The following is a 12,952-nucleotide window of genomic DNA, read 5'->3' as shown; positions in this document are numbered from 1 at the left end:
TGTATTATTTGTTGATCAGTTCTAACAGTTTTTCATTAAGTCTTTAGGGTTTCCTGTATATAAGATCTTGTCTGAAAACAGGGAAAATCTGACTTTTTCCTTTCCAATTTGGATGTCTTTAATTATTTGTTCTCTTGTCTGGTTGCCCTGGCTAGGACTACCAGTACTATGTTGAATAAAAATGGTGAAAGTCGGCATCCTTGTCTTATTCCTGATCATATGATGTTAGCTATGGATTTGTCATATATGGCTTTTATTGTGTTGAGGTACATATCTTCTATACCTAATTTGTTAAGAGTTTTTATTATGAAGGGATGTTTTGAATTTTGTCAAATGCCTTTTCTGTATCTATTGAAAGATCATATGGTTTTTGTTTTCCTGTTAATGTGATTTATCTCATTTATTGATTTGCATATATTGCACTATCCTTGCATTCCCTGGATAAATCCCCCTTGATCTTATTGAATGACATTTTTAATGTGCTTTTGAATTTGGTTTGCTAGTATCTTGTTGAGAATTTTTGGATTTGTGTTTATCAGGGATATTGGCCTATAATTTTTGTTGTTGTTGCTGTATCCTTGTCTGGTTTTGGAGTCAGAATAATGTTGGTCTCGTAAAAAAAATTTGGAAGTAGTCCCTCCTCTTAAATTCCCTTAATAGTTTGAAGAGGATTGGTATTAGTCTCCTTTAAATGTTTGGTAGAATTCAGCAGTGAAGCCATTAAGTCATGGGCTTTTTTTTTTTCTGATGAAAAACTTATGATTACTGGTTCAATTTCTTGTCTCATTACTGCTCTGTTTAGATTTTCTATTTCTTCTTTATTTAATTTTGGGAAGTTGTATATGTCCAGGAACTTAGCCATTTCTTCCATGTTATCAAATGTGTTAGTGTATAGTTGTTCATAATAGTACCTTATTATTTTTTGTACTTCTGTGGAACTGTTGTAATGTCTTCTTTTTAATATCTAATTTTATTTATTTTAGTCTTCCCTCTTTTTTTCTTAGTCTAGCTAAAGGTTTATCAATTTTGTTTATCTTTTTAAAGCCATCTTCATTTCTTTGACCTTTCAAATTGCATTTTTTGCCTCTATTTTGTTTACCTCTGCTTTAAGCTTTATTCTTTCCTTCTACCAGTTTTGGGTTTAGTTTGTTCTTGTATATTAAGTTTCTTGAGGTGCATCATTTGGTTGTTTAGTAAAAATCTTTCTTCTTTTTTGATTTAGGCCTTTATTGCTATAAATTCCATTTTAAAACTTCTTTTTCTGTGTTCCTTAAGTTTTGTTATAATGTGTTTCCATTCTCATTTGTCTTAAGAAATATTTAAATTTCCCTTTTAATTTGTTTATTGATCTGTTGGGGTTTTTTTAAGAGTAATTGTTTAATTTCCATGTATTTGTAAATTTTCTGGAGCATTTCTTGTTGCTGATTTCTAGTTTTATACCATTTTGCTCAGAAAAGTTACTTGATATGATCTCTGTATTCTTAAATTTGTTCAGACTTGTTTTGTGATCAAACATATGATCTATCCAAGAGAATGTTCCATGTACAGTTGAGAAAAATGTGCATTCTGAAGCTGTTGGATAGAATATTCTGTAAAAAATATCAGCCAGGCACAGTGGCCCACACCTGTAATCCCAGCACTTTGAGAGGTTGAGGTGGGATGATCACTTGAGGTCAGGAGTTCAAGACCAGCCTGGGCATCATAGCAAGACCCTGTCTCTAACAAAAGGCTGTTAGGTCAATTTGGTCTATGGTGCAGTTTAATTCTGATGATTCCTTGTTATTTTTTTTTGCCTGGATGACCCATTCATTGTTGAAAGTGGGATAGTGAAGTCCCTAATATTATTATACTGCAGTTTATCTCTCCTTTTAGATCTAATAATATTTGCTTTATATATTTGGATGTGTTGGCATATAGAATTACAATGCTATATCCTCTTGTTGAATTGATTCCTTTATCATTATATAATGACTTTGTGCTTTTTATAGTTTTTGTCTTAAAGTTCATTTTATCTGATATAAGTATTGCTACTCCTGCTCACTTTTGATTTCTGTTTGCGTGGGATATCTTTGTCCCTTCCTTCACTTTCAGTCTATGCTTGTCTTTAATGGTGAGGTGATTCTGTAGTAGTCAGCATGCAATCGTACATTGAGTTAATTTTTTTAAGAGATGGAGTCTCTCTCTATCACTGGAGCTGGAGTACAGTGGCACAATAATAGCTCACTGCAGCCTCAAACTCCAGGGTTCATTCAGTCCTCCCAGCTCAGCCTCCTGAGTAGCTAGGACTACAGGTGCACACCACCACACCTGGCTAATTTTTTATTTTTCTTTTTTGTACAGACAGGGTTTTACTATGTTACCTTTAAAATAAAATCCATTCACTCTGTATCTTTTAACGGGAGACTTTATTTATTTTCAAGGTAATTATAAGTAGGTAAGAACTTACATCTGCCATTTTGTTCATTGTTTTCTGGTTGTTTTGTAGATTCTTTGTTCCTTTATTCCTCTCTTGTTGTTTATGTCTGTGGTTTCGTGGTTTTCCGTGGTGCCAAGCTTTATTTCCTTCTTTTTTCTCATTTGTGTGCCTGCTCTAAGTTCTTTCTTTGTGGTTATTATGTGCTAACATAAAGAGTCTTGTAGTTATAATAGACTATTTTATGCTGATAACAACCTAACTTTGGTCACATAAAAATATTTTAGACTTTCTTGCTTCCCCACAATAATTTCTGTTTTTGTTGACTTAATTTACATCTTTATCGATTGTGTATTCTTTAGTCATTAATTGTAGGTGTTGTTGTTTTTTAACCATTTTGACTTAAATCTTTCGGACTAGAGAACTGAAGGATTTCTGTAGCACCCAGACAGCATGGGGTTATTCTGAACTTGATTATGAATTTACTTCTATCGATGAGTTTTAATCCTTCAAATATTTTTGTGATAGTAATGATCATTCTTTCATTTTTAGTTGTAGCATTCACTTAAGAATTTCTTGTAAGCCTAGACTAGTAGTGATAAATTTCCTCAGCTTTTGCTTGTCTGGGAAGATCTTTATTTCTCCTTCATTTCTGAAGGATAGCTTTCCTGGATATAGTATTCTTGACTGACTTTTCTTTTTCTTTCAGCACTGAATATATCATTCCATTCTTTCCTGGCCTGTGAGGTTTCTGCTGGGAAATCTGCTGATAGTCTCATGAGGATTCCCTTATGTGTGACTTGATGCTTTTCTCTTCAGCATTTAGAATTCTTTGTCTTTGACTTTTGACAGTTTGGTTATAATGTGCCTCAGAGAGTATCTTTGTGGGTTGAAACTAATTGGGGACTTTTGAGCTTTTTAGAAGCATATATCTCCCAAGACATGGGAAGTTTTCAGCTATTATTTTGTTAATAATAATAACAAAATATCTCTCTACTTATCCCTCTGGTGCCCCTATAAGGTGAATATTTGTTCATTTAATGGTGTCCTGTAAGTCCTATACGGTTTCTTAATTCCTTTTTATTCTTTTTCCCTCTTTGACTGGTTATTTCAAAAGACCAGTCTTCAAATTCAGAAATTATTTCTTTAGCTTGATCTAGTCTGTCGCTAAAGCTCTCATTCTTTTTAAAATTTAATGCATTGAATTCTTTAGCTCCAAGATTTTTTTGGTTCTTTTGTATGATATCTACAGGAGGATAGGCTACAGATGGTGGTGGTATAGTTTTGGTGGGGGCAGGGACACTGAGCTTGTTATTTGGGGCAGGCATATTTTGGTTCAGTGTGCCAGCAGGCTGTATGGTGGACTCTCCAGAGAAGTGAGGCTGTCACCAGGCTGGCTCTTGAGCTGGGTATCTGTGGGTGCAGTGAGTCAGCCAGCTGTGCAGTAGTGTCTCTGGGGGAGGTAAGACCACTGTTGGACTGCTGTTGGTTTGAGTGCAGGCATATGTGGGCTGGCCAGCTGTGTGGCAGTGTCTATGGGGAGGTCGGGCTGCTGCTGAACTGGATATTTGGCCAAGTGCATATGTAGTGGGACTGCTGGCTATGTGGCAGTGTCCCTGGGAAGGTGAGGCCTCTGCTGAACTGGCTGTCGGGCCAGGCACATGTAAATGCATGCCGGGCTGACTGGCATGCCACAGTCTTTTCAGGAGGTGGGGCCACCTCTGCCCTGGCTGCCAGGCTTGGCATGGGTTGGTGCAGGCATGGTGGTTCTTCTGGCTATGCAGCACGAGTATGCACTGGTGCAGTGGCCTGGCCACCTGTTCAGTGGTTTTCTTGCTGTGCATGTCTGCCTTTTCCCCAGTGGGTGGTGGGCTGCCACATAGCTTTGGATGTGAAATGATAGTGGGGCTTCAGGGATGGGGAGAGAGATTGGCTACTGGCCTTCAAAATGTCATCATGCCATAGCTGCTTAGGTCGTGAAGGAGGAGATACACAATGTGGGCTCTTACTCTGGGGCAACGTAGCTACTTAAACTTCTGGCAACTCTCCAAAATAGATTCTGGGCCTGTGAGGACTGGGAGACTCTCTTGTAGCAAGAACTGCTGGCATCTGTGATGGCTATGGAAACCGCTGGAAGTCTTTTGCATACCATTTTCCTGTAAGAAGAAGCCACCCTGACTCCCAGTCATTTCTGGTAGGAGAGACAGTGTGGCAGAGGCAGGGTGCCTCACTCCTGCCTCTGGTGCTATCTTGGGCTTCTGTGCTCCGCAAGGATTTTGATGCTCCCCTGGTGCTCTCCAGCATACTTAGTCACTCCAGTTGAAATAGAGTTGTTTATTTGTTGTTTTGGTCCCTTTTTGTGGGGGAGATAAGCATCAGGCAACTCTCATTTTCCATCTTGCTCAATGTTCTGCTATTCTTGACAAATCTTGAGCTACATCTGTCTTTCTTAGGTCTAGTTCTTAGTTATGAAGAACTAAGAAAGTAGAAATAGAACTAAGAAAAGTAGAAGTAAGTAGAAATAACATTAGTCTGTCAACTTGTTTTGTTTTCACTTTAATCTCTAGTCCTCATTGACCCTTCTAAGTTTACTTTTATATTTCACCCTCCCCCTTTGATGATGGTCAAATTATCTCTTTAATAATTTTTTTTGTGGTTTTTACCTATGCCTCTCAATTTCATTATGATTAATACAATAGAAGGCTTAACTGGGAGTATATTTGGCAGATAAATTAACTGCCATGGACAGACCACTATTAAAGTTTGAGTTAATTCTTTTATGTTTATGTTTTTATACTTTTTAATTAAGAAACGTTATTCTCTTTAGGATGCGTATGGGACAGCTTTTGAAGTGTTTGAAAGATTTTGCATTCAACATTCAGGCTATCAGGTATGTTTCATGCTGAGTTTAATTTTCTCAATTATTTAATGATAGTTTAGCAAACATATAGCTCTTCCTTTGTGTAAGTTTGTGATTCTCATGAAGGAGCACTCTGAAGATACTATTGAGCCTCCCAGGTTCTCTGCAACTCAGCTATCCAAAGGCTCTGTAGACCCATTCCTCAGGACAATGTCACACTGTTTTTTTTGTATTAAGATTCATCTCAAATCCATTTGTAATTGAATTTCATTCGGATCAGAGCCTGGAAGGCTCTTCCTCATGAATTCATACATCTCCAGGCCTCACTATACTCTCACTATGCTCAATTTCTACAAATGCTGAGCAGTCACACTGAGTCAAATAAATGACTTCAATAGATCTCTGGTTTATATCCACTTCAAAGCAGTTAAGTCTTTCTCATATCCAGTGCCTTTCCCAGACTCTGGCATCTCCCGTTGATTTCCTGTGTTCATCTGCCCAGTGCTCAACAGAGACCCAAGCAAGTATGAACTCCATGTGGGCACTCCTTCCTCTATGCTCCATTGGCCGGCCAGTTTTTGTCTAGATCCATTTTCCTTACCTCCAGACCTTACTTCTTTATCAAGTGTATGTGGTTTTTCACATAAATTCAGTTTTGGAAGGAGAATATTTATTTAGAGTTCCTTGTTAGTGAGGACACATTTGTGGTTTTCCTTGGTCTGAGCCGAGTCTGACCCTTTGGAAAGCTTTCTACAAAGAGTGAAAGTCTTAGGATGACCCTACTTCACCCACTTGGAGTATCTCCACATAAAGGATTCCTCAAGTGGCTTATAGCTACCAAAGCTACAACCTCTTTGAGTAGCCTGAGAAACTTTGGAGATTTTAAACATATCCCAAGAGTTTAAACAGGAAAAATAATTCCTTCATTCATTTATCAATTATAAAAGTATCAAGGTCTTACTGTGTTAGAGGCACTCTTCCAGGCACTTCAATGTCATGGGAGAAACTTTCTTGTAGACAGTCATATGTGGTAAGTGCTATAATTGAGTTACACACCAAATACTAAGATAACATAAATAACTTTATGATTAATGCTACTATAATCGGAAAAAGCATTACAGAAGACATAATTTCCAATCAGGTCTTAAAGGAGAAGTGAAAATTCATTAAGTAGATTAATTATACTTAATATAATTCTAGTTAGGGTAATTAAGTAGAATAATTAGGGTAGTCAAATTTTAAGCAGGGAGAATAGTGTATCCAAATGTACAGAAATATTAAAGGTCCTGATGTATTCAGGGATAGGCCCCAAGCTAATGATGGTGGAGTACAGAATGTGGAGGTTGTGACAGGGATTGGGGAAAATGCTGAGAAGTGAGTGTGGAGTCTTTGAAAGGAATTTTGTTGTATATGTGAAGGAAGGGTCTTATTTGTTATGCAATGAAGTTTGGATTTAAAATGGTAGACAAAGGTGAGACAGGGGTGTTTCTAAGGATGAGCATGACATAGATCTATGTTTTAGAGATATTATTCTGGCAGAGTATATAGATTAACTCAAGAGGTAGAGAAACTGAAAGCAGGGAGCTAAAGCTGGAGGCTATACCCATATTCCAGGTGAGAGAAAATGAAGGGTTGAATTAGGCAGTGGTGGTAGAAATGAATGATAAGGATTGGAGAAATATTTAAGAGGAGGAATTCATGCAATGGGGAAGAGATATTATGACAAATTGGGTTTCTAATTTGGTTAATGGTAATGTTAATGAAAGTAGGGAATACATGATGATGACTTCGGAACTGACAATAAGAAAGTATGAGTTGGAATTTAAAATGTCACATGTGTTGTCTATAAGACATCCAGGGGGAAATGTTGAGCAGTCAAAAGAATAATAGGTCTGAAACTCTGGAGGAATTTCAGACTTAGAGATAAAGATGTGATCATTCCTAATATTCAGCCACTGAGGACTAGTAAAAAACTGAAACTCTGCTCTAGAGTGAATAAGGTGGAGCATGAAAACAAAAAGGGTGGCAAAATGTCAAATCCCAATTGATTGCAATGCTCGAATAGCATGTCAGGTAGCTGAGAGACTCACTTGTCTATGTCTCTTCTCATTCACCCCAGCTTCTATCCTAAGATATATGGATAGGGACAGAATTTTTTTCCACTGAATTGGGTGACTGTGGGTTTTTAAAAATAATTGTCCCTATATTAGGAAGTCCATATGGCTTTCATGAGATGTGTAGAGAGAAGAAAAGAAGTTGAATAACACTTCTAGGTTCTAAGAATATGGAATTCTGTGGTCTTACAAACTCACAGAGCAAGTTTAGGTGTAATATAAAGAGGAACTGTGGCTGGACACAGTGGTCCACGCCTGTAATCCCAGCAGTTTGAGAGGCCGAGGCGGGTGGATCACGAGGTCAGGAGTTCAAGACCAGCCTGGCCAAGATGGTGAAATCCTGTCACTACTAAAAATATAAAAATTAGCTGGGTGCCTGTAATCCCAGCTACTCGGGAGGCTGAGGCAGAGAATTGCTTGAACCCAGGAGGCAGAGGTTGCAGTGAGCCGAGATCAGATCACGCCACTGCACTCCAACCTGGGCAACAGAGCGAGACTCTGTCTCAAAAAAAAAGAAAAAAGAAAAAAAGAAGAACTGTGTGAAGGTATATATCTTTATCTTTCTCAAGATACATGTTGTATGTTGTAAAGATTTTACAAGATAATTGTGCATTTTATTAATATTCTGCATACTTTTTCTCCATATTTACATCTGATAGGTTTTGGGGGGAATTACTTCTGCTAACCTTTTAATAATATTGATTGTTATAAAAATGTGGGCTCATTATTTTTTTATTATTATTATCATTTATACAGTGACTCCTTGAGTGAACTATGTGAAAATAAGCATGACAATGTAGTCCTGGCATTTAAACAATTGAGTCAAACCTTTTATGAGAAACTTGAAGAAATGCAAACTCAGATGAGTCAAAATCATTTAGAATAACACCATGGAAAACTTTCAAGTCTGATTATGTGGTATTTATCCCTTTGCAAGGAGAGATATAATTGAGCTTACACAACGAAATGGAAAAAATGTTTGTCTTGGAGCCAAACAGAATTAAACTCAAATATTAGCTCTGCTATTTTTTAACTGAATGACTTTAAGTTATGTAATATATCTGATCTTTAACTTCATTTTTGGCAAAATCGGAGTAAAAATGATTACCTCTAGTTGTTTTGAGGATTAAATGAGATAATGTAAGAAAAGTGATTGGGATTGGGTGGTGACTTAATTAATGATAGTGTTTTTTTTAGTAGTTAAAGTTAATGTATAGCAAAATTAGTTTCACATTGTCAAGTTTTCAATACATCCCCAAGTTCATTGAATTTTAAATTAATGATCAATAAGTCACAAAGGACCCAAATCAATTCTGAACAACAATTTAGTTATATAAGAAGACTTCTGAGATTATAAGAAACTCACTGCTGTGGACTGGATGTTTGTGCCCTCCCCTCCAAAATTTTTATACCGAAATTCTAACCCTCAATGTGATGGTATTAGGAGATGATATGTCATAAGGGTGCGGCTGCTTGGATGTAATTAGTGCCTTTAACAGAGAGACAAGAGAGCTTGCTCTCCAATCTCTGCTCACTACCACTGGATGATACAATGGGAAGATGGCCATCTGCAGACCAAGAAGCAAGCCCTCAACAGAACTGAATCTACTTACACCATGATCTTGAACTTTCCAGCCTCCCGGATTGTGAGAAATACATGTTTGTTGTTTAGCCATCTAGTCTGTGGTATTCTGTTGAAGCAGCCTGAATTGACTAAGACAGTCACTTGGAGTAGTTATAAACCACTTTCCTGTTGAAAGCAGAACATGCTGATTCAACTGTTTTGTCCAATAGCAATGATAGATTTTGTTTAAGTCCCCTACACTTTCTTATTTCTTCTTTCTAAATGATCAAGAGTACACTTTCTGGCAGTGATTAAGGAGTGTGTATGTAACAGAAAAAATATATATACCCTGTGAACCCGAATGTGGAATTCGGATTGTTTCTGCCCTCAATATCATACTTAAAAAACAAGCATACAAACAAACATAAGGGAACAAACAGCAACCATAACAAAAACAAACCTTTAAAGGTGCGTTTTTGCTGTGATAAATGAATACAGTACTCTGAAGGAGAAAAAAGTCTCTTAAATGAGCTTAAACTGCAGGTGATTTAAAAATTAGAGAGTAGAATTCTTAAAGCTATTGAAAGTTTCAACCAGAAAACCTCAAGTGAATTTTGTATGTAAATGAAATCTTGAATGTAAGTTCTTTGATTCTTCAAGCAAACAATTAGCTGAAAACTTGGTATTGTTGTAGTTTATGTAGTAAGTGACTTGGCACCCATCAGAAAATAAAGGGCATTAAATTGTTCCTTGTGTTAAATCTGTTAGTCCATCCATTTGTAGACATCTACGCATTAGGTATTTTGCTTTCATTGCTATATATCTTTACTGCAGCCCTAGGTCACATACTACAAAATCTGTTTTAGACCCAGACCTTGAACACAGAGCATTTCTTTCTCAGGGTGAAAGACATAACCTTTTGTATCATCCAGGATGTACCAAGACACCGTTTATCATATGGCATTACTTACAGATATATTACATAGGCTTAGAAAAACACTTTGTCTAGAAATGGAAAAGCCTCTTTTCCTTAGAATTTAACCCAAAATTGGCAGTCATGTGCCAAAATCTTACTTGTCACTATTAGGGCTAATCCTAAATTTTTTTATTTAAAATAAGCATATAGTAACAAACCTAGTAGATATTAATCCAGCTTTATAGATAATAACTTTAAATATCAAAGGCTTGAACACAGCAAAAGACAGAGACTGTCAGAGTGGATCAAAACACAATAACCAACTATATGTTGTCTACAAGAAACCTCCTTTAAATATAAAGACATATGCAAATTAAAAGTAAATGGATGTGACTTCTAGTTTCTGGTTTCTCATGTAAGAATCTTGGAATCAACCACTCCATCCTAATTAGTGAAAATAGAAACAAACTGAAAAATTGATAATTCTACATCCCTGAGAGAAGTGATGTCACAGGCCCCTCAAATTCGAGCAAAAGACAGGTGGATACAGAGAATCACAACATACTAAGGCAGAAACCTCCACAGGAAATAGTGCTGGAGTAGGAAAACCTGAACTTTAATGAACGAATTGCTCAGTGTGGGCACATCTGAGAGCTAAAAACTCCAGGGGGATACATTCACCTGGGAGCCATGCTTCTGTGAGTTTTATATCTGGGAATTGAACATTGGAGAAGAATCCCCTCATGCTTCTGGAAGGAGGAAAATAAAATAAACTGTTTTAAAATGTGCCAGAGCACTCTGTTCTTTTTAATAAGGTCTGCCCTCAGGAGAAACTAGTTACTCAGAGCCTAGCCTGCTGGAGTTTTATCAGAGACTAACTCACCTGTTAGAAGGGAAATAACCAACTTCAGCCCACTCTAGCCATCCTACCCCACCTAAAGCAGGGCGTAGAATAAAGCTGAGGAGCAATGGTAAAGTTCATAGTCTTGAGGCACAAGCTCACTAAATGTCAGAAATAATTATAGTCATAAGTCTCTTCTTAATGGAAATATGTTCTGAGAAATACATTGTTAGGTGATTTTTGTCATTGTGTGAACATTGTAGAGTGTACTTACATGAACTTAGATAGTGTAACCTATTATACTCCTAAACCATGTGGTGTAAACTATTGCTGTTAGGCTACAAGACTGTATAGCATTTTACTGTACTCAACACTGTAGGTACTGGTAACACAATGGTAAATATTTGTATAGCTAAACATATCTAAACATAGAAAAGGTACAGTAAACATATGGTGTTATAATCTTATGGGACCACTGCCATATATGCAGTCTGTCATTGACCAAAATGTCATTATGCAATGCATGACTGTATAGGACTATAGACCACTCCCCCAACAACTTACCACCACATTACTAAAGACCTGTTGCTTACAGCAGTTCTTTTTACCCAGTACATTATATCTGGCTATCAAGAAAAAATTACTAGGCAAAAAATTACTAAAAGGCAAAAAAACCAGTTTGAAGAGATGGAGCAAGCATCAGAATCAGACTTGGCAGAAGTGTTGGAATTATCAGAATGGAAATTTAAAATAGTTAATTTAAAATAATTAATTTGCTATGGGCTTCCATGGATAAAGTAGGCAGCAAGCAAGAACAGAAGGGCAGGCATTATCCAATTTATTGAGGGACAGAACAAAAAGGTAGAGGAAAGGCAAATTTGCTTTCTTTGCTTGAACAGATGCATCTGTCTTCTGCTGCCCTTAGACATCAGCACTCCTGATTCTGGGGCTTTTGGACTCAGAGTGGGACATACACCATTGGTAACCCACAGGCTCCATTGCCAATCCTCAGTTCTTTGGGCTGGGACTGAATTATACTTCCTGCTTTCCTGTTTCTCCAGCTTGCAGGTGGCAGATCACGGAACTTCTTGACTTTTATAACTACATGAGCGAATTCCTAAAATAAATCTCCTCATATCTCTCTGTATATGTTCTATTGTTGCTGTTTCTCTGGAGACCCCTAACTGAAACAATACCCTCTTAAATAAAATTCTGGAATTTCTATAAATTGTTTTCTTGCAAAAAGGCAACATAAAATATAAAAAGAAATAAAATGGATTCATGAGATTTTTGCTTAGGCTAAGAATTCAGTTAGATAATTTTAGTCAACTTAGGTTTGACCTAATATATTACTAAAAATGTTCCCCTTTTTGATAAAAATTCTGAAATTCAGAGTCTAAATGATGATTATACATATTGTTTTTGTTCTTCTTTTGCTTTGCAAATGTAATTAGTATTTGAAGACAATATCTTTATATGAAACATCCAGTGAAATTAAATCGATGATTTACCTTTTCAAAATAAAAATCTTCAAGGGGATTGGGTTAAGATGGCAGACTAGAAGCACCACTCTCATGGAAAGGAAACAAAGTAGCTAGTGAAAACTCACCCTGAAGGCTGATCATTAAAGAAACCACACTGGAATCCATCAAGGTAGCAGGGAGACAGAGCAGAGAGTCGTGACACCAGGCACCAGCCTGTCTGGGCTCATCATAGAGCCAGAAGAACCTCTCTGACATGGGAAAGGGTAAGTGAGTAAGAGACCCCTGGGTGACTCATGCTCTTCACAGGCACCTGTGCAAAACTGGAAATGAGATAATCTCCCTGCCTGCCTCCTCCCGTCCACATTTCCCCTACCCTGCTTCTAGGCTGAGGCATAGAACCACCTGGAAATTTAGTCGGGGCAACTCTTGAGACAAAGGGGACATCTACAAGCCTTGGGCCCCATAGCAGACCAGAATCTGACATGGTAGCTCCAATGGAGGCCGTAGTTGTAGTGCCTGGGAGTAGTAAGACTGCTCCACCCTACCTGCCAAATGGGGGTCAGTGCTGGTGCTAGCTTCTGGCCCAGTGGTCCTGCTTTGATTTGAACTCAATTGGCAGCTGCAGCCTCCCATTGTCCCAGGAAATGCCCAGATGGCAGGATGGGCTACCTCACCTACCCTTTTCACTCATAGCCAGAAGGGCTATGCTTGCTAGAGCTTCTGACCCAGTGGTCACACTTGTGTGAACTCAGCCCTAGGG

The 12,952-nt window shown here is 37.6% G+C and overlaps 1 protein-coding gene across 9 annotated transcripts in view; it reads left to right on the top strand.

Moving 5' to 3' along the window:
* Positions 1 to 12,952, top strand: part of DDX60L (DExD/H-box 60 like) — a 142,645-nt gene that overhangs the window by 113,194 nt on the left and 16,499 nt on the right. For 8 of the 9 annotated variants that reach the window (XM_054554678.2, XM_054554683.2, XM_054554677.2 and 5 more), the window contains 2 exons: positions 5,241 to 5,303; positions 8,144 to 9,711. In XM_054554678.2, coding sequence (XP_054410653.1) covers positions 5,241 to 5,303; positions 8,144 to 8,273 — 193 coding nt within the window. In that variant the 3' untranslated portion in view covers positions 8,274 to 9,711. Of the gene's footprint in view, positions 1 to 5,240; positions 5,304 to 8,143; positions 9,712 to 12,952 lie in introns of those variants that run through there. The other variant, XM_054554682.2, reaches the window with a different exon arrangement.

This window comes from Pongo abelii, chromosome 3 (assembly GCF_028885655.2).
Source record: "Pongo abelii isolate AG06213 chromosome 3, NHGRI_mPonAbe1-v2.0_pri, whole genome shotgun sequence".
NCBI lineage: Eukaryota > Metazoa > Chordata > Mammalia > Primates > Hominidae > Pongo > Pongo abelii.
Note: the sequence above shows the minus strand (reverse complement) of the source record. Positions and strands in the feature narration are given on the sequence as shown.